The sequence below is a fragment of the Cricetulus griseus genome, chromosome 2 (assembly GCF_003668045.3).
Source record: "Cricetulus griseus strain 17A/GY chromosome 2, alternate assembly CriGri-PICRH-1.0, whole genome shotgun sequence".
NCBI lineage: Eukaryota > Metazoa > Chordata > Mammalia > Rodentia > Cricetidae > Cricetulus > Cricetulus griseus.
In genome coordinates, this window is record NC_048595.1 from 35,047,306 (window position 1) to 35,069,338 (window position 22,033).

At 49.3% G+C, this 22,033-nt stretch overlaps 1 protein-coding gene across 2 annotated transcripts in view; it reads left to right on the plus strand.

Annotated features, from left to right (window-relative positions):
• Nucleotides 1–22,033, plus strand: part of Rnf220 (ring finger protein 220) — a 223,441-nt gene that overhangs the window by 173,990 nt on the left and 27,418 nt on the right. For both annotated transcript variants that reach the window (XM_035439682.1, XM_027402601.2), the window contains exons 2-3: nt 11,481–11,613; nt 19,817–19,862. In XM_035439682.1, the coding sequence (XP_035295573.1) occupies nt 11,481–11,613; nt 19,817–19,862 (179 nt within the window). The remainder of the gene's footprint in view (nt 1–11,480; nt 11,614–19,816; nt 19,863–22,033) is intronic.

Consider the following 22,033-nt stretch of genomic DNA (forward strand, 5'->3'; position numbering starts at 1 on the left):
GACAAGCTCCTTCAGGAGGGAGGAAAACGATAGAGGCTCTGGGGTTGGGGCCTAGTGATGTGCTTAGACACATGTCAAAGTCCTCGGTGGAAGTGGAGAATGTCGGTAAGAAGGGATGCAGAGTGACAGCTGACCTCCAAGGGCCCACGGTGTAAGACATTGGACTCACCACCTCCTGGCCTGAGAAACATGGAGGTAGGGGAGGAACAACCTGCCCTGGAGAGGCCTGCAAGAAAATGGTGATTCCAGGAACAGCCAGTGTTCAGAATTGTGACAAGATGAGGCAAAGGATGTCTCCAGAATTGAGGGTAGAGAGTTCATTGGTGTGGTCCTCAAAAGAAGGTGGTAGAGAACTCAGCCAGAGCTACCTCCCCCCTCAGCCTAGTGCATCACTCCTGGGACTCCCTGAACCTCCAGTCTTGGTGTTTGGCTCCTGCATCATCTACATTCCATTGGACCCCACACATATCTTCTCCATCTCATTCGTCCCCCCATCTCTCCTCCTCACACACATGCCTCCCTGGTTGTCTCCTCCCTGGACCCTTCCCCTGCCCTGCCCCACCCCAGCCGGCCTGAGTGAGCAGGAACCCCTGCACCTTCATTTCTCAGGTCACTGCTTGGCTAATGGGCTATTAATTTGCTCAATCGTCCCCTGTGAGGCAAACTCAATTTCTGCCAGCCAGTCGTCCCTCCCTGTCGACAGCGTGATTGATTGGAGGAACAGCTGTCACCGCCCGGCTGCCTGCTCCCTGCTTCCTTCCCTTTTAGTCCCACCACCCCTCCTTCTTGGGCCGCCGCCCTGCGCCCACAGAAGCAGTGCACCCCTGCCACCTGCCTAAGGATCTGTCGCCAGCAATGAAAAATGACAGAAATATTTAAGGACAAATAAGGTTTCCCAACGCAATTGAAAATGATTACAGGCAGCTACAGATGGGGCCAATCTGATGCGCAGCAGCAAATCAAATCGAATTTCCTTATCGGCGTATTATTTTAGGCGTTATCTGGCACGTTGATGCAGTTATCAATTCAATTTCAGCCGCCGGGCTGCTGTTTACCGACTCGCCTTTGCTGGGAAAAGGTAAACATGCTCAGCCCAGCAAATTAATTTCTAGCTGAAGCCAGAGGCAGCAAAGGATGGCTACCCAGAACCTATAGCCTCCACCTTGGCCCTGGGCTCTAGGAGGCCAGGCTAGAGCTTGCCCAAGGAATAGAAGCTCCACTAGCTGCCTGCCCCTGCCCTAAGCTGGATGCTGAGCTCCTAGGAGTCTGAGGTGACCGTTGTTGGCTTCTCTGCTGCTGCCAGGGAGAGGTGAAGGTCTCCCATTAATTCCCAGCTAAAAATGACAAATTCATCTTGGACGACAATTAAATGAAGTCAGTAATTGATGCTAATTGATCTCCAGATGCGAGGGCTCCCCTTAGCCTTAGCAGCGCGTGGCTGCCTTGTTCCCTCCACTACCCTGGCCTTCTCTTCCTCTACCTCCCTCCCCTGAGCTGAGTCCTTGCTTTCTCCCTAGGGCTCTGCCTCTTTTGACTGTGCAGGCCTGTGAGAAACAGACAGCCTGGGCCAACAGGCAATGCCTGAGGCTAAGCATCTGGCCCACCGTGGGTCCAGACCCACAAGCACTTGTCATCATTGCCCCACACTCCACCCACCTGCCTAGAATGCAGGTAACACTGCTTCCCTCGACCATTCAGGATTTATAGCCTACAGCTGTGGAGGCTCCCATTTTATTTTTATAAGCCCATAGCCAGAGCCAACAGTGGGTAAAGCATACTTGAAGTTTTGTTTCTTGAAACAGTACAGTCTTAGCATTTGGCTCTATGACAAGGAAGGCACTGGTCCACATGAAGGGAAGAATGGTCAGGGGTACTCAAGCTCCACTTGACTGTGTGTTAGGGCGCGTGCGTGCATGCGTGCGTGCGTGCGTGCGTGCGTGTGTGTGTGTGTGTGTGTGTGTGTGTGTGTGTGTGTGTGCGCGCGCGAGCGTGAGAGACAGGGAGAGAGAGAGAGCACACTCGTCTGTCCAGACATCTGAGATGGTATGTGTGCATTGTTCATAGGTGGATGATTTCCTGAATCCTGCCTTTTACTGCAGTTTGTAAAGGGACCACTTGGGAGGCTCCACCTGCCCCGATCACCAATGGTGCATTTGAACACAGGAGTTGGGGAATGAAGTGTAGTTCTGCCGAGGGAGAAGGGCTATCGTTATTATTTGAATAGCACGGTCAGGAGTGTGAAATAGCTGTGGCCCCAGAAGCACCGCTGGCCCCCAAACAGATTAGCTGATAACTGATAATACTTGGCTCCAGCAAACACTCATGGAAACAAGGTTCCATGACACAGGACCCAGTGAGTTTAATTGTGCCTTGGCCCTGCTTGAGCCTAAATCTGAGCCTAAACCTTTCCACAGGCTGCCCTCCATCTGGCACTGTGCAGATGTTTGGCCACCCAGGAGTCTTGCCTGGCTCGGTGCACCTACCCTATAGAGACAGTTACTAGCATCCGTCACAATAGGAGTCAGGACACCAGCCAGGCTCCTGTGCCTGGAACTCAAAGGAGACCACATAGAATGGGCAGTGAATGCCAATCGGAGCTTCTGTGAGGAGAAAAGGAGGGAGGAGGAGGATGGGAAGGGTATGGAGCTTGAATTGTTGTTCTTGTGTATTGGATTGAGGTAAGTTCGTCACATGTGCAGAACCCCATGCTGTGCAGAGGTCTGTGCATGCCTTGTGGAAAGAGGAGGACTAGGTGAGGAAGAACATGAATAAAAGGATGGCCAGACTAGAGTAGAGTAAGAGTAAGTCCCTTGTATCCAGGGTAATGTCTGCATCTTTGGGGATTTGGCAAGGCCAGGAATCCTTCATTTGTTAATTCAGAAATATGTCTTGATTTCTACTCTCACTATTACTTTTGTTTGGTGCTCTGCCCTCTGTTAGATGCTGAGGCTACAGCAGTGGACATGTTAGATTTTGTTGCCCTCAAGAAAGTCACTCTGAAGATGGTAACACATAACAGGCAACAACACACGCGCTGTGAAAGTTGCAACCCAAGAGGCTCAGGGAGCACAGAAAAGGTGCCTGATGTGGTCGGGGAGTCAGGGAAGTCTCCCCAGAAGAAAGACTCCTAGGCCGAGACCTAGGGATGAGTGAGAGATAGCCGGCTAGTGCAAAAGGCCCTTGCTTCATCTTTTTGGTTATTTGGCAAGCCCAAAGTAGAGACAAATAGGCTTATTTGGTTCCAAGTGACACTGGGACAGCTGAAAATGTCACCTCTGTCCTTTGAGTGCCAGCTGCTACCCTGGGGTCTGGGTAAGTGGGTGTGCAGCTGTTTTCAGGGCACCCTTGGGCACCTGCAGATAAGTATGGGCCACAGCTAAATACACATCTCTTGGTGCCTGCCCTACCCCCACCTCCTCAACCAGGGATGCCTATTAATCCTGACAAATGATGACTTACGAACATGTAATGCAAACTGATTCATCATACATTCAAATCCGCCGCCCCGCCCCAGCGGGAGGCCCCAGCCAGACAAGTGTATTACACGGATAATGTATTTGACGTATTAATAAAACCAGCCGCATTGCTCTGGCGCAGGGACTGGGGAATGCCAATATACGATGACAGATCACATATTGATGAAATCCAGATGTTTGGAATCATAGTCTTGGGGCCTTGTTCATATTGACTGAAGGTAAAAAATGCCGTCTGTCAGCACATTAACTCTTCCTGTCCCATGCTCAGCAGAGGCACCAATCAAAGTGTTTCTAGAGAGAAGAGGAGGAAGGGGTGAGTCAAAAGAGCAGAGGGGACCAGTGGTTAGGTGACTTGGGTCCATGATGGATGGATGAAGGAGAGGGTGTGCTCTGGGTAGGATGAGTGGTTGGGACACTTCATGGCTGGTGTCTTGTCCTCACAGCACATTCCACTGTATGGATGGCACCCCCTGCTCTGTGGAACTTCATTTCCCACTTTCTTGTTTTCATTCTTCCTCTTTACCATTCCTTCTAAGACCTTCATGCCTTAAATGTCTTTCACTTGTTAGAGTAAATCGAGGTTCTCTTCCGGACTCGCTGTAGTGTGTTCCCTCCCTGGATGATCTCGCTACCCTTCATTCTTTCACGTGATAAGTGTTTCTTGATCGCTTACCCTAGGCCAGCCCTTGTTCTAGGCACAGAGTCTACAGTCTCTTGTTTGTGTGTCAGCATCTGCCAGGGCTATCATTCCGAATTTTCACAGTTCCTCAAACTAAGTACATCCCAAACTGAACTCATTGCTCTCCTCACAAAGCCCAATGTATAAATCAATAAACAGGTATATGAGTGTAGATGAACAGAAGAAATTCCACAGAGGCCTGAAGGGCCAGGGCCAGCCATCTACTAAAGGGAAATTGATCACAGTCACAGTCACAGTGGGAAGACAGGTCATGGCCGGATGCAGGTATAGGGTAGATGTTGCCAGTGTCTTACTAGAAAGATAATGACTCTCTCCATTTATACACAGCTGATTTCATTACATCTTCACAAGAGTCATAAGTTTAGATATTATGCCCCATTTCACACATGGAGAAACTAAGTTCAGAATGACCAAGTGATTGCCCAAGTAATAAGAGGCAACTCTGTAGAATTTTGCTTGTTCTATTCTGTGTCTCAGTCACTAGAAAATGGAAACCCTTTTTGAGGGAATGGAGTGGGGAGAGGAAAGGCAGGACACACATGTACCTGAGTACATAGTCTTAAAGACCCCAGTCCCCAGCTGGGGATGTGGCTCAGTTGGTTGAGTGCTTGTCAAGCTTGCCCAAAGTCCCTAGTTTGATTCCCCAGCACCACATAAATTGAGGGTATTAGTGTTTGCCTGTGATCCCAACATTCAGAAAACGGAGTTAAGTAGGATAGGAAGTTCAAGGTCTTCCTTGACCTGCAATGAGTTTGAAGTTAGCCTGGGCTACAAGAGATCCTGCCTCATTGCCATCTGTCATTATAATTACCCTTGCCCTCATTTAATGTCCCCTGTCCTAGGCAGACAACCTACATTTTTTTTTCTTTTTTTTAAGACAAAATCTCACACTGTAGCCCAGGCTGGCCTGGAACTCAGTATTTAGACCATGCCAATCCTCCTGCCTCAGCTTTATGTTAGAAGTCTCGCCAACCACTCCCTGTCAAGCCAAGCCTTTCATGGTCTGCAAAGTTGAAAATTGCTGCTTGGACAAATAGAGAGGGAGAATGGAACCCCTCGGCTACAGAACTGGAAAAAAAAAACCAAAGCAGACCAACCAGAGGGACAACAAGGTTAACGAATCAGTGCAGGCTCCATAAGCCTGCAGGCCTCACCAGCCTCCCCGTGGAAGATGGAGAAGGAGCCCCTGTGCTGGCTGTTCCCGATGGTCAGGAATTCCCAACAGAGGAGGGCAGCAGAGGGCTGATGTAGCCCCCACCCACTTACTTGGCGCTTGACCCTAGGCTAGAGGAATGGGCCACAGGTTACTGCCCTGGCTTAACCCCCCTCTCTCAATCTAATCAACACCCTTCTTAGAAACTTCCGTTGAAGTCTTTCTGCTGTCTGGGAGTAAAGTTAGTCTAGCCGCTTAGCAAGGGCGGTCACACAACTAGGGAGCCTCGGAAGTGGGACCCGACTGACTTTGCCCAGTGTAAGGCTGAGGTCAGAAGGTCAGCTTCCTTCCCTGCCCTCCCCCTGCTTGGAAGATACCTATGGCAAGCAGAGACGCGGAGGTGGCAGCCCCTACTGTGGAGGGGTGTTGGGGAGGGAGGCAGTAATGAATGTGGACGGGAGGCGGAATGAGCGATCCATCTTTGCATGGGAGGAGAGGGGGCGGCGGGCGTCCCCCCCACCCACACTCACACACTCAATCAGGCGCTGTCAGACCTCCGGCCGCCTGGCATTTTGGTGAAGAATCTCTCAGCTAAAAATTGTTGTCAGTCCCATTTCCTCGTTATCAGTGCTAGGGCTGAGGCAGCGCCCGGGGATTAGCAGAAGCGGGGAGCGTTCGCGCCCGCCATCCACTGCCGATAACACTGGGCCTCCCGCCTCACCTCCCCCATTCATCATCTTTAGCACTGACAGCTCAGCCCAGTCCCTGTCCCCAATCCCTTGTGTTCACCGCGCCTCCCCACTGTGCTCAGCCTGGCTCTTGACCTCCCAGGGAGCTAGTCCTTGTAGAAGAGTGCTAGGATTCAAATAGGGCTGGAAACCTAGACCCACCTGTGGCAAAAGGCCTTGCCTAACTGTTGGGAAGACTTGTCAAGGGCTGGAGTGAGGGCTACTCAAGGAGCCAGTGCCCCCTGACAGGCTGCCGCTGGTGGCTCCCACCACCTACCTGTGATGCTGCCTGCAGTGTTGGAGAAGGGAGTCTTGTGTCAGATGAACAAACTCTGAAGGTCTGCCCAAGGGTTCCTCACCTCTCACTAGCCTGAAATGGACTCCCAGATTAGAGGAACCTTGGAAAGGAAGAGCCAGAGGATGACTCCATTTGAGCCTAGGACAGGTGGGGGGGGGGGGTGGATGAAGACTTCATTCCCACCCCAGCAAGACCATAGGCCCCTCCTCTTGGCCATCCCCAGTGGTTTTATGGCCCATTTTATGGCCACTGTAATGGCCCAGGTCAAAAGCTTCAGGGAGCTGTATTCTGGGAATTATGCAAACGAGGAGCAGGCCCAGGGCCAGAGTATGGATTTTGTCATTAAACCTGGGCAGGCCATGTCGTTAGTGCAGTAAAATCCACGTCATGACCACAGGTCTCAATATAAAATTATAGGGAACACAGCAGGGGGAGGGGAAGCAGGGGGGTGGTGCATGGCCATACTGACACCTGCCACTCCGACCTCTGAGAAATGAAGGTGAGAGAGAGGGCATATGCTGCAAGTTAACCCCAGCTCATCCCTTCTGGGCTTGTCCCAAAGCTGGGGGCCAAGAAAAGGGTCGGATGCCCCCAGCAAGGAAATGGAGGTCAAGCTGAGAAAAGCTCACGTCAGCAAGGCAAGAGAATGAGAACAAGTGTGTGACAATACTGACCACTAACCCCAGAAGCAGAGCAGGATCCAGACCCTAGAAAACCCAAGAACGGAATTTGGTATCCCAGCCCCAAAGGGGTTGAGTCCCTGACATTCTCCCTCTCTAGCCTGTTATTTGCCACTTCCCCTTTACACCCCAGATCCTCATCGGTGATCTGTTTAACAACCTCGTTACCTTTCTCAGTCTTGTACTTCCCATCCACCCACCCCCTTTCCCGAGGATCCTGCAGCCCTCTCTCTCTCTCTCTCTCTCTCTCTCTCTCTCTCTCTCTCTCTCTCTCTTCAAGACAGAGTTTCTCTGTATAACAGCCCTAGCTGTCCTGGACCTAGCTCTGTGAAGCAGGCTGGCCTCAAACTCACAAAGATCCACCTGCTTCTGCCTCCCAAGTACTGGGATTAAAGGTGTGACCACCACCACCACCACCACCACCACCACCACCACCACCACCACCACCACCACCACCACCCGGCCCTCCAGCCCTCTTAAAGTGCCCTCATAGCTCCTGCCTTCCTACTAGCTCTTGTCCATACTACCTAGCTTCCTCTACTGCTTTACCACTAACTTGTGAGCCCTTAAAAATCAAGACTGTGTTTTACTTGTCTCTGAGTTCCAGTTTTCTCTAGAATAATACTAGAATAGAATAATCACTTTATACATGTTGAATAAATAAATGAAACCTTGAGACCAAAATCCAAGCTCAAAGTCCCTATCCAATTCTGAGCCTCAGTTTCCCAATCTGTAGAAAATAGTAGGCTGGAGAATTCCTAGGTCCTCACCCACCTCTGAGGTTGCCCAGGAGGCAGAACTGAGAACAGAGCCCTCCCAGAGCAGGGCTATATCTGCTTCTTGTACTCAACACTGCCTTCCAGCATATCACATCACCTAAACCCTGGAGGAACAGCTACCAATGCACACAGTGGGACTGCAAACGGTGGGACTACTTTCTGTCCTTAAAGACCTAGCCACACAGCCTGGAGCCCCTCCTACCCAATCACAACACACTGGAAGCTTTCACAGTGATAGCCCAGCTCAGTGAAGTGTATGTTTCACATACATGGCTTTGGTTAAGGCTTTTTGTTTCGCACTCTCTAGAAAACACACACACACACACACACACACACACACACAAACACACACACACACACACACACACACACACACACACACACACACACACACATAATGAATTACTCTGTCCTTAGAGCCTGCAGATGACTCAATCCAGGCATCCAGGAAACTGTAATCCTCCTTAGTCTGTGTCAAAGGGAAGTAGGTACTTTCTCATGCTCAACCTGACCCGGGGTGGGGGTGGGGTCTCTCAGGCATAGTGTTGCTAGATATAGCAAATAAAAAATAAGACATTCAGGTAAACTTAATTTTGGAAAAAAATCAATGATATCTAGTATCAATATATCCCTTCCAATATTTGGGACATAATTATACTTTTCCCAATAACTCATTGTATATCTAAAATAAAGTTTCTCTGAGCCTTCCTTCTTTAATTTGGCAACCCTACTCACCTGTGTACCCTAGTCATCACTGACATGGTCTTTATCAGTCTGAAAGTGACTGTGACCTTATCCAGGTACCAGAGGGAAGAACAAGGTAGAACATAGAGACTCAAGCTAAGGAAGTCTTTGCAGCAGGGGCTGGGATGAGGTTTATTGGAAGAGCACTTGCCTAGTGTATACAAAGCTCTGGTTCTGTCTCTAGTACTGTACACTATTGTTTTCCTACAATCGTGGCCTCCATTACCAGTCAAAGCTAGTAATATTTCTGAATGGATAGAGTTTCTCAACACCATGCCTGTAAGCAAACTGGGGAGCCCTGGAGAAAGGGGTCTGTAGAGTCAAAGGAAAATGAACAAAGCAAGCCAGAGGAGCCTGCCTAGAATGGTTTGGTCACTATAAGTGCCAGACGAGAGATAGAGTTCCAGTTCCCAGCCAGCCTTCCATGAGCACGTGTTAGAGAAATGTTTGTTTGTTTTGTTTCTGGTTTTTCCTGACAGGTATTCTCTGTTTGGCCTTGGCTGTCCTGGAACTTGCTCTGTAAACCAGGTTGGCTTCGAACTCCGAGATTCACTTGCCTCTGCCTCCTAAGTGCTGGAATTAAAGGTGTGTGCCACTACCACCTGGCATGGCTGGTTTTTTTAGACAGAGTTTCACTCTGTAACCCAGGCTGGCCCATAACTCACTATGTAGCGCAGATTGGCCTTAACCTCACAGCAGTCCTCTTGCCTTGAGAGGTTAAGGGATTACAGGCATGAGCCATCACACTCAGTTTGAAGGACATTCTAGGAAGAGAAAACCCAAAATCAGGGAGATTGACAAGAGACCTGTGAGATTATCCAGCAGAGGTAATGAGACCCACTGGTACTGGATAGTTGGCTCAGCAAGGCAAGTTCAATTCCCAGCACCCACATAGAAGTACCGAAACCATCTATAATTCCAGTCACAGGGTATCTGATGACCTCTTCTGGCTTCTGAGGAAACTGCACACACATAGTGCTGGCATGCATCAAGGTTAACACTGATACACACAATAGAAACGAATAAAATCTCAAAAAAAAAAAAATTAAGTAGTGAGACCTCAATGAGAGAATGTGAATTTCAAGAGTATACAAGAAGGGTCAGGGAGATTTCTCTTCGGGTAAATGTACAAGCCTGATGATCTGCGTTCAGTCCCTGGAACACATGTAAAAATACAGTGGCTCACATCTGCAATCCCAGCATGCCTTCAGCAAGATGGGAGAGACAAAAGAATTACTTGGAACCAGATAGGCTGGAATACACAGCACAGTAGAAACAAGAGAGACCCTTGGGGCTGGAGAGATGGCTCAGAGGTTAAGAACACTTGTTGATCTTGCAAAGGACCCAGGTTCAATTCCCAGCACCCACACAGCAGCTTAAAAATCATCTCTAGGGGCTGGAGAGATGGTTCAGTGATTAAAAACACGGATTGTTCTTCCAGAGGACCTGGGTTCAATTCCCAGCACCCATATGGCAGCTCACTATTGTCTGTAACTGCAGTTCCAGGAGACCCAACATCCATGGCAAAACACCAAAGCAGATAATTTTTAAAAAAATTAAAGAAGATCTCTAACTCCAGTTCCAGAGGATCCAACACTTTTTGACCTTGGTGGGCACTAGAAACTCATGTAGTGCACATACATACATGTGAAAGCATTCAAACATCTAATAATCTTTAATAAAATAAAATTTAAAAAGGTACAATTTATAAAGACACTTTAAAGACTTTGCCTCAAAAAGTAGAATTTCTAAAGTGTCCTTCAACCTCCACCCGTACAACCTGGTACACACATACACACACTCATACATAAATACATACATAAAAATATTATTTATTTTGAGACAGTTTCTCTGTATAACCTGGGCTATCCTTGAACTCTGTAGACCAGGCTGGCCGTGAACTCAAAGATTTGCCTGCCTCTGCCTCCCAAGTGCTGGGTTTAAAGGCATAAGTCACCACTGCCCGGCAGGAGTACCAGGTTTGTAAGGAGTGGCAGAAGACCTCAAATTTGAGTTGAGTTTTAAATTCTTAGGAGACATTCAGGTGTTGGTGTCCACTAGACATTTGGATAAAAGCAGCACAGAGGCAAGCCAGGTAGAGTACAACGAATGCAGTCAACAGGAGTTGGCAGGAGTTAGGACCAGAGGACAAACAAGCTCATCCAACACTCAGAATGAAGAGGACAGAAGCTGAAGACAGAACCTTGGGGGAAAGTGGAGAGAGGAGAGAAAATGGATTCCATGCTGGGGACAACCCCTATTCCCTCCCCTCATCTCTCCCCTATCCCCCTCCAACACCACCTTGCACTGGTTCTGGGTCAGGAAAAAAACAACAAAACAAAACGAAACAAAAAAACCGAGAGAAGGGCTGGACATGATGACACACACCTTTACCCCCAGCACTTGGGAGACAGAGGCTGGCGGATCCCTGTGAGTTTGAGGCCAGCCTGGTCTACAGAGTTCCAGGACAGCCAAGGCTGTTACACTGAAAAACCCTGTCTGAAAAACCAAAAAAGAAAAAAAAATGAGGGAATGTTTGCTTAATGACCACAGGAATGAAGCCTCCTTTCTCTTTTCTTCCTTCTCTAAACCTGGGAATATGAAAGCAATGAGACAAGGAGAGAGACAAGGAGCGCTGGACATTCTGGGTGATGGTATGATTAAACATGTGTGAAATGGAGTGATCAAAGTTTGTTTGCATAGAGCATTGATTGTGTCCCAATAGATTTCCAGGAGGAGCAGCCAGCTGAGAAGGTATCAGTCATGGTCATGGCCTCTGAAGTTACCAATATACACCTCACCCCTCTTCTAGGTCCAGAATCTCTAGAAGGCAACCGTAGGCTTGGGCGGAAGGCCCAGGAGTCTGGATTTCCTTCTAGAGACTAGCTCTGCTCTAAGTGTCTGTTCTCTTTCCCTGGCCAGGTAAGAAGAAAGCAGTAGCGTTGTTTGACAGCCAAGCCCCGATCTGCCCCATCTGCCAAGTCCTGTTGAGGCCCAGCGAGTTGCAGGAGCATATGGAGCAGGAGCTGGAGCAGCTGGCCCAACTGCCTGCCGGGTAAGCCACCACAGGGAGTCTGTCTGCTGGGGGATTCCACTCTGCTAGCTGCTAGGTCTCTCATGAGCCTCTGGGGAGAAGCCAGGCCCTGTGTGGCCCTTCTGTGTGTTCATTTGTTTTTCTTCTTGCTTTATTTGGGGGTGGAGGTGGGGACCAGGGTTGAGGAAAGTGACTCCTCAGATTCCATCATCTGAGGGAAACTAGACTGGAAGCCAGCCACTTGGACAAGCCCAGAACTACTGTGTGGGACCTTGGGGCAGGATAAAAACAGGTACAGAGTCTGGCAGCTCTCTCAGAAGTCCAGCCTGGCCCTGTTATTCAGGGGACAAAGCAGCACTGTCTCCACAAATCTCAAGGACTGAGAGGTAACGATCTTGGGAACGTGAGCAAGTGTGTCCTCACCCTAGCTCACTCCCAGCTCTCCAGCTCTCCTCCATCCTTGCCTGAAGGTGTGGGCTGAACCTTCGCAAGGTGGCTGGGGAGGAGCCAGATTATCCAGGGGCGGCAGATGAGGAAGTAACTAATTACCTCTAATCTGAGCAGTATGAAGCAACCGTTCCATTTTGTCCAAACAATCTTTGGGGTCAGGAATTCAGGCAGGGCACAGAGGGGTCAGCTGTGCCTACTCCAGATGTTGGATGTTCAACCGGCAGCTGGGATGGTCTAGAAGTTCTTCACTCACATGTCTGGTGATAGACTCTGGCTGTCATCTAGAACAGCAGATGTCCAAAAGCATCTTGCATGTGTTTCCTCTACGTGGCCTGGGCCTCCCCATCACTTGGTAGCCTTGGGGTACTTTGACTTCTTACATAGCAGCTTAGGACTCCAAAACAAAATGTTCTGGTCAGCCAGATGGAGCACTGAAGTGTGAGGGTTGTGCTAAAAATCAAACTCAGAGCCTTTCTCTACCACTGAGCTACATCTGAGCCTGGGTCACCTTTTCAAACTGAGCCTTGGAGGTCATTTAATGTCACCTCAAGTACTCTGTTGGTCAAGGCATTGTGAAACCACTCAGATTCAAGGTGAGAGGACATGTATCCCCTTCTGATTTGGGAAGTGGCCAGATCAGAAAAGAGCAGATGGGGTGGAGCTAGACTTCTGCCATCCTTAGGAACCATGGTGCGAGACACACTGAGAACTGCCTACTCCATTCTTTCCCTGTAGTCATTTCAAGTCATTAGACCTGAATGATGGCCTCTGTCCTGGGAAGCTCAGAGTGAGAAAGGATTGAGGAAGGTGATGAAACAAGCCCTGGGGTGGGGGTGGGGGGTGAGAGGGGTTTGGAAGGGAGAGTACTAGTCACCTATTACTGGCTGTTATAGTTTACCCCAAAACTTAATGGTTTAAGACTTTTATTAGGACCGGTGAGAAGGCACAGCAGGTAAAGGCTTTTGCCACACAAGCTCCACCCCCTCCTAGTACCTAGGGAAGGTAGAAGGTGATAAACTAACTCCAAAAGTTGCCCTCTAACCTATATATATATACACACACACACACAAATTAGCCAGGTGGTGGTGGTGGCGGCGGCCTTTAATCCCAGAACTCGGGAGGCAGAGGCAGGCAGATCTCTGTAATTTCCAGGCCAGCCTGGTCTACAGAGCGAGTTCCAGGACCAGCTCCAAATCTACAGAGAACCCTGTCTCCAAAAAGAAAAAAAAAAGTCTCAGTTTCTGTGAGTCATCAGCTCCAGAACAGCATAGTTATGTGATCATGGCTAGCAATGGCCACTAGCTCTGGCTCTCTCCTGAGGCTAAAGTGAAAAATCACTCAAAGCTACAGTCACCTGAAGGTCTGACTAGGATTTCAGGATGTTTCCAAGATGGCTCACTTCTAGGGGCTGTCAGCAGGAAATGTCAACTCCTCAGCATCTCTCCAAAGGCTGCCTTGAGTTTCCCTCCAACAAGGCAACTGACTGGCCACAGCATGTGATCTAAGAAAGAGACCAAGGGAAGCCACAATGCCTTCCCCAAAAGTCTACCTACGCACTACCAAATCCACACTAGACTATTCTATCCCCAGGTCAGGCAGTAATTCCAGAGACCCAGGCAGGAGTACCTGGAATTTGAGGCCACCCTGAGCTACATAGTGAAACTACTGTATCTCTAGAAAGAAAGGCAGAGAGGGAAAGAGGCAGGAAGGAATGGATGGAGAGAGGAACAAGGGAGGGAGGGAGGAAGGTAGGCAGGCAGGCAGGCAGGCAATGAATCACCAAGCTCAGCCCATAAGCCTCACCTTTAACAGCTGAACCATCCATCCCTCCAACCCAGCCCAGCCCAGCCCCATACTAGGGAGAAGCATTATGCTGTAAAAGCTCTCATTCTATAAGACAAAAGTATCAAAAGAATCTGTGGGCACACTTTATAAGCCCCTCAGAAGCTATACTATGGTAGTAATAAATGAACCTCATGGAACATTCACTATCTGGCAAGCGCTTTATTTATTCCTCACTCTGAGGTAGGTGATACAGTCACACATTGCTTAATGATGGGTATATGTTCAGAGAAATGCATCCTGAGACTTATTTTTTGTCATGTGAGCATCATAGATTGTACTTACACAAATTACACTATCATTAGGCAATGTAACCTCATGGGACCACTTTCAGATGTGTAGCCAGCCTGTTGCTAATTGTGGTGTGTGACTATAGATATGACTCCCGTTTTACAGATGAGGAAACTGAGACACAAACATGTTGAGTGACTTCTCTAAGGTTGCCCACTTAGCAGTAAAGATAAGATTTGTTCTCAGGCAGTCTTGACACCAGTGCCCTGCTCTTCGCCCCCCCCTTCCCCCATCACTCACACACCTGGGATTGACCTGCCACCGGCAGAAAGTGAAACTTCCGGCAGGCTGTCCCGTGAGTTCTGGGTAACATGCTTCCAATGAAGGAGTCCTCAACCAAGAACAGAAAAGAGAAGACCCCGCAGAGCCCATTTGGGCAGCTTTTATCGCCTCCTCAACTAGTGCCCCCCAAGCCCGCAACGCCCAGGGCATCTCTCACTCCCTTCTCGTTCTATCCCTGCTCGTGACCCCGCATAAATCGCTCATCAACCACGATTCTCAGAGCACCCACACCTCGCGGCTGTCGGCTCACGTCCTGGCCTATCCCTGCACCCCCCAATGCCCACGCCGCCCTCAGCACGTGCACGCCCTGCGCCCCTGGCACGCCCTCCTCCCCACCGGGTGTCTGACAGCCGGACAGCGGGATCTGCACAGCAAGTGAAATTCCCGTCGGATCGATAAAGCCGAAGCGCTGGCGGCGACGGGTCGATGGTTTTATCTGTCTCGGCCCCGCCGCGCCCGGCGCGCTGACAGTCGGACCGGCCGGCAAAGGCGTTCAAGGGCAGCCGCACCCGCCGCCCCCTCCCCACGCGCGGCCCCTCCCCGCGGCCGCTGCGCCCACCGGACTGCGGGCTGGACCAGCCCCGCCGCCGCCCTTGTGATTTATCTGGATTTTTAATTGGAAAAAATTTGCGAATTAATTGATTTCAGGAACTTGCCAATTAACATTGTAATTGGGTGCGTGATAAATTCCCAAGGAGCGTGTCAGCTCCCTCCGGGCTGACGGGCAGCGCGGGAGGAGGGTCCCCCAGCCTTGCTGCCCTTGCCCCACCTCCTGCTGGTTCTGGGGCGAGCCGGAGGAGGGGCAAAGGAGGTTGGGAAAAGACAGAGCACCTGGACTCTTGAGATCCATCCCATCCACCTTCCTTCTCCCCACCATCAGTACCCTAAACAGATGGACGGGTTTATGGATGGGGAAACTGAGTTCCACAAGAGGCAGAAGCCCGAAATGTGGGCCTCCCCCATTCGCGACCTGTGGCCAGCTCTCCAGCCCTCTGGCTTCCTCCTGGCCTTGTTCCCGCCTTCTTTTGACTCCTCTCCCTTGGTTTCCTCTCTTGTTCTCTCAACCTGCCCCGCTTTTATCCTGTTACCCTGCCTTGCTCTCCTTTGCCCTCTCTGTTCCTTCTTCAGCCTAGCCCATCTGAGCCTGTGGGTGCTGCTGCCAGCTAACTTCTCAGGAGGTTCTGCTTCTGGAACTTTCCAGGTGGACCTCTTCTGTCTTCTGTCTTCAACTGAGCAACAACCTAGAGCATGCCCTATGTTAGTCTACATACCTGGGGGCTCACAAAAGAAGCAAGGACCTTCCAGTTCTTAAGCCAAGGAGGCTGGGTTCACAAACACGGGCTTGACACACATGCATGCATGCATGCGCGCGCGCACACATACACACACACACACACACACACACACACACACACAGTTCATTGCCACACAGTTCAATGTACACACACACATCCTGAAAGAGCCACCTTCCCGGAGATGAACATTCCCAGGTGCCATGAGCAAACAAGTCCCCACAGGAAGAGCAGTCAAAGTTCCCACCTGCTCAACACTAGGCTACAGCCACACACCTCCTTCACCTCACCTGATTCTGTCCTTCCCCTTCTAGAACCTTCACAAGGGTTCCCTTAGATGCAAGGACTTGGCTACTTAGAACAAAGAGAGCAATATTGGGTCAAGGACAGAGTCGGGAGGACCTTCCATGCAGGAGGATGTCCCACATGTTAATGGGACATCGTGTGCCAGTATGGAGAGTGGGCTGGGGCACAAACCGGGTGGGGAGGGCAAATCAGGGATCCAGGAGATGATTGATGAGGCTGCCCTAGGACAATAGCCGTAAGTGGGGCAAGCAGAAAAGAGGACGGAGGAAGGACAAGCCAAGAGTGTACTTGTGTACTTAACTAGAAGACATTCTGATTTAGATGGTTGGGAATGTGGTAAAGGTAATGTCCACAATCAGAAAGAGGAAGCAACAGGTTGGACTCTGGGTAAGCTGAGACAGAGATGCCTCTGGGATGGTGCTGGGCTAGGTACTAGATATGTATGTACAGAGAGACAGACAAGGACGTGCATGGGGGCTGAAGATTGCAGGGCAGATGAAAGGACTGGCTCTGAGACCCTCTGTGGGCCCTAGACAGGAGTTCCCACCCATTAAGAAGAAACAGCCTTGCACATGGACCATTCACAGAACTGAAAGTGAGGCTTGGCTGGTGGGACCTGAGCGCAGAGATCCTTATGAGTGCTGGGCTATGGGCTGGGAAGCAGCCTCCTCTGGGAAGGACTTTAAAAGGCTGAAAAAAATCTAAAGGGAGACTGGGTAGCTCTGAAGGAGAGGCGGGGTGTAGAGATGGCAGTGCCCCCACCCCTACTTAAGCCTTATTTAAGGCCGGCCTCGGTGTTTGGTTGGGTAATGAACTAGATAAACAATTCCCCAAATAGATTAAAACGAAGTGTAACTTACAAAGGCGGCTGGTGATGATGGTTTATTCCCGGGCAGTGCACCATTTCTTTATTTCCAAGGATAATTCAGTGTAAATCACCTTAATTAAAAGTGTCAGCCCAGCCCATGAATATTGTACTTAGGAACGCGTTTCCTGGGTCCCAGTTATAATTTAAAACCCATGGATCACTAGGCAGCGAGTGACTGAGCAAGGAGGGAAATTGTTGGGGGCGGGCTGTAGAAACAGGAGGGACAGAAGGCAGAACTGATGGTCTGGGCAGGAGCCAGGCTGCTTACAGCTCAGGACTTAGACCTCTCTCCCCCAAGTCAAGCCACTCACCAGTCTCTCCTGAAACCAAGAAAACTTGGAGCTGAAGGGGTTGATAGAAGGGAAGGGGACGTGAGCGCTCTTGCTCAGAGCAAGAGGAGTCTGAGGCCGAAGTGGCTATGTGCAAGCAAAGACAAGAGCTTTGCTAAGAAAAATGGAAAGATGGGCTTGCCAGAGAACAGATTGTCATCCTGACCCTGAATGACACAATTCTACTTACCAGCAAAGTAAATGAGCACAGGATCAGCAAGACCCTGCCCAAAGTTGCACAGCAAGCAGAGACGAAAAGAAATTCAGTGTTCTGCACTGGAGCCTAAGTTCCAAGCCCTCCATGGACTGAATGACACAGGGGTGTCAGCTTTGTAAAGTTTTGGTAGAAATTCAGTGAAATTGCACATACAAAGTCTGTCTCTGTCATATACAATGGATACACAGTAATTTTTTATTCCTTCATTTTCTGATCTCACTAAATACAGCCACAATAGATAACAGCCAGTCTAGGGTCAAGTATGACAACAGTGTGGATAGCAGATAACTCTCTTTGTAGGCAGAGTAGTGATGTTGTTATTTGTTTGCTGAATGAGTGAAGACGTTAAGAAATGATAAAAGTTGTGAACTAACAAGCTGGTTACTCCTCAAGGGCATCCCAGATTCTCTTCTGTATGCCCATTTTGGCCAGGCAAAGACCAACAAGGAACACCTGTAATTGAATAGAACCCTTACTGGCGGTCCTTCCTATTCTGTGTTTTTCCTAATGTGTGAACAGACTGGTAGCTCTAATCTGCTACCAGATTAGAGGTCTTCTACTGCTGTGGTGATTGGTGGCCTCTGCACTGTCTTGTGTGTGTGTGTGTGTGTGTGTGTGTGTGTGTGTGTGTGTGTGTGTGTGTGTGTGTGTTCCCCTAAGTGTCTATATCTGTAGATATGCATGTGCCTAAGTATGCCAGTGCTTTATAGCTGTCTCCATTTCTGCATGTGTTTATGTGGACTTTTGTATATGAGCAGCTCTTTATCCAGTCTGCATGGCTGTTGTGAATTTGCCTTTATGGCCATGTCTCTGGGAGTGACCCTGTGGCCTTGTGCATCTGTATGCATGTCTGAGTCTCCGAGTGTGACTGCCTGCATCTATGTGCCTGTTGGTAGAATGATAGTCTGTGTATCTGCCTTGAGACCAGGGCTTCTCAACCTGAGCACTATTGACATTTTGGGTCCGATAATTCTTTGTGAGGGGCTGTCTGGAATAGTATAGATTGTTAAACACCATCTACCCACTAGATGCCAGTAGCAACCCCCTTTCCACACCCAAGTTTCAACAGTCAGAAATCAATCAAAACTATCTCCAGGGACTTAGAACGTAGCACAGTGGTAGAGCATTTGTCTAGCATACAGTAGGTACATCTATAATATATATATATATATATATATATATATATATATATTGCAAGTGTCCCCTGGGTGGGCACACATCCCTCATTCCACTGAAAGTCACTCACTGCTTTAGCCATTTCTGCCTATTCTTTTGCTTACACATCATGTATTTCTCTGTTTGGCCTAATGGGTACCCGAATACATCTGTAGGTGTTCCTTCTGTATACACTCACTGAGTCCACACATGCCCCTGTGTTCTGCTTTCAGTGTATCTGTGGCTTTCATGCTTTCTGGCTGTGTCTGACGATGTACTCTACATTTGTACTTTGTATGTGTGTCTGTGCGGAAAGCCTATAAAAATGGGCTATGTCTGTCTCTGTGCATGTATCAATAACTCCTCTGTATGTATTTGTGTGTGCGCATGTGTGCTTGTGCATGCATGCACGCCAGTGTGTGAGCACAATGCAGCAGCATAGTGGGGGCAGTAGCCAGGAAGGGACAGGAACAGGGATATTAATGTTTCTGAAGTGGATCTGATTTGATACGTCTTGTTCCATTGTCAGCATCTGTTTAGCGGGATTTGTAATACTCTGTGGCTCTGGATCACTCATGCTTAGCGTGGGATGTGGCCTTGCATACCAATTTTGTTATTAAACACAGTCCTTGCCTCCCCCACAACCCATCCATCACCTCCCACCCCAGCCCCCGCCTGCTCTGAACTGCCCACCATATTTCAGGGCCCAGCTCCCTCCTGCCTGCTGCCCGATGCCGGAGGGCCTGGGGCTGACAAATTGAATCAGGGGAGATCATTTCTAGCCTAACACAGTTTGCAGCGTGTTGGAGGAAGAATTGACAAGAGTCATGTCAGCCCCATCACCCCAATCCCATAGGAACTAAGAGCAGGCCAAGAATGGGGAGTGGTGAGGAGGGAGCCTCCAGGACAGATAAAATCTTCAAGGCTGATCCTAGGTAAAGCCCCTGTATTCCAATACTCTGCCTGGTGACTGTGTCCCCTCCCAGGGGCCAGCATGGTTCTTGGCACCTGGCAGAAGCAGAGCTAGGTCCTATGCCACTGGGTTGAGTGTACAGGGTGGAGCTAGGCTTAGCTGTCTGGACTATGCCATGCTTGCAATGCCTTCTCTTGGGATTATCTTGTTAATCTACCCTTGTTGACATGACCTGGGCACCTGGTGGAATGGTCACCCTGTTCTCTTCTTTCTTGGCAGCAAAAATTCCCTTCTGAAGGATGCCATGGCTCCAGGCACCCCCAAGGTAGGTGGTCAATTATGTTTTCCATCCTGCTCATTCCAACCTAGGCCTTCCAAGATGTGTCTCCTCCTGAGAGAAAGGCATTCCCCATGGATTCCAAATTGTCTCCAGCATTTGAATGTCAACCTGATGCCTAGGTGTGTTAGGGTGTGGCTGGGGTTGCAGAATCCATCTGTGTAGAAGATTTTCCAACTTTCTCTTTTCCTAGCTAGGAGAGGGGTAAGAGTCAAAAGTGGGCTGGGATGTAGGCAACAAAGACACTAAAGCTGGGGAGACTCTGAGGAAGCTGAACTGTAACCATTGAAGGAAAGTTGAGAAATTCAGTATAGGTAGAAGTCAGATCTCTCTCCCCCCCTCACCTCCCCCCTCCTCTGTGTGTGTGTGTGTTTGTGAGCATGTATGTATACGCATACATACATTATAAAAAAAAACAGAAAAAATGATGGGTCCATCTGAGGAAAGAGTTGGTCCCTCTGAACAGAAACTGTGAAAGAAACTTGAGTGCATGAGATGGAGAAGAATGAAGAGCAAGTATCTCCTCTTGGCCCACTGGCATGAGTGCCCATAAGAAGCAGGTGGTACTGTTTCCCCAAAGTGATGATTGTGAGGGAATGGAGACCTGGAGAGGAAGCGGTGCTCACTGAATACCTGGCCTCATCCCTCTGTGGGAGGCTGCCCTCTTTCTCTGAAGTTCTCACACTGTTCACCTGTGTGTGTCATGGTAACTGAGAAGTAGGTGCTGAACCTTGGAAATGGACTTATTCAGTGAGTGGGAGTGTGCACAAGATAAGAACAAATGCCAAGAAAAAGCCCTCAGGGACCCCTGTACTTCTGGTCAAGATAAAGTGAGGGCATTAGGAGGGTCCCAGGAGAGCATGTCTCCCACTTCCCTGAAGATAAACAGTTTCAAAATGCCTGGGTGGTCAGGGCTCCAGTAGGGAAAGAGGCATGAAGTGGTCCATATATTTGAAAGGCCTAAAGTCACCAGTGACCTCTGAGAGGGTAATTTTGGGAAAAGGAGCCAGTGAGTGACAAGTATCACCTTCACGACTTTGGCCAACCATCCCTTGGGCCTTTGGAAGGAGAGGAGGTAGACTGACTATTCACCCTCATTCCAAACTCACTAAGCCACAGCCAACTGCAGAAAGAGGAACAGATAGTCCCGATTGGTGCAGACCCCCTGGGCTAAGGCCTAGAATAGAAAGGGATAGGGGAATCAGACAGCTGTGGACTGGAGGAAGCAAGAAGCCACACAGTCCTTGCTTGGCCCACACTGCCACGTTTAAGGGTGACATAACTAAAGGTCATGGCCAAGCTTCTACTTCAGCCACTACCTGAGTGTGAGTGACAGGGCCAAGACACTGGAAACCAGAAGGGCTTGTGTTCTCAGGAGTGGCCCTGCCAGACACACTCTTCATCCATACTTAACCTCTCACCTATGTGACCCATAGATCAGAATGTGTGTCCAGGAAGTCTTAAGCACAGACACTTTCCTGCAACCTGGGACACTGGCATACTGATCATTAGATGCAGAAAAAGGGACCATTCATTGCCCAGATTAACTCCCCAAATCTGATCAACCGCTGACTTCTCCTTGGTCTTGACCTCAGCTTTAGGAAGCAAGTCACAGGAGAAAGAGGTAGAAAGCAGAAGGTGAAGTGAATATCTGAGAGGGCAGGAAGGGAGGGAGGGAGGGAGGGAGGGAGAGAGGGAGGAGAAGGAGGAGAGGGCGAGGGGCCCTTAGACAAGATTGATGGCCTCGTTGCCATTAAGAAAAAAATTAGCCGGTGGCGGCTATCATATTAAAGGGTGAAGAAGCCGTGAATTATTTTCTTAAAGATCTTATCGCTTACAATGATAATTTTACCTTCCAAAAGGCCACTTTTAATGAGGCGAAGAGCCAGGCAAAAAGTCATGATTTAGTGCCAGGATTTTTTTTTCAAAACACATTTTACTGCTTTTTGGTCCATGTTTAAAAAGCGCCAGTGACCTTTTTTTATTCCGCTTGCCCCAGGTGTAATACTGAGGCCTCTCAGGGCTTCTAACCAAGAGAGAGACAGAGATAGAAGAGAGCTTTGTTACTGTTGGGAGCCCCACACACTATGACGCTCGGTTCTCTCTCCTCAACATCCTACTTGGGATCAGAGAAGAACATTGCCTGACATCTTTCTGGC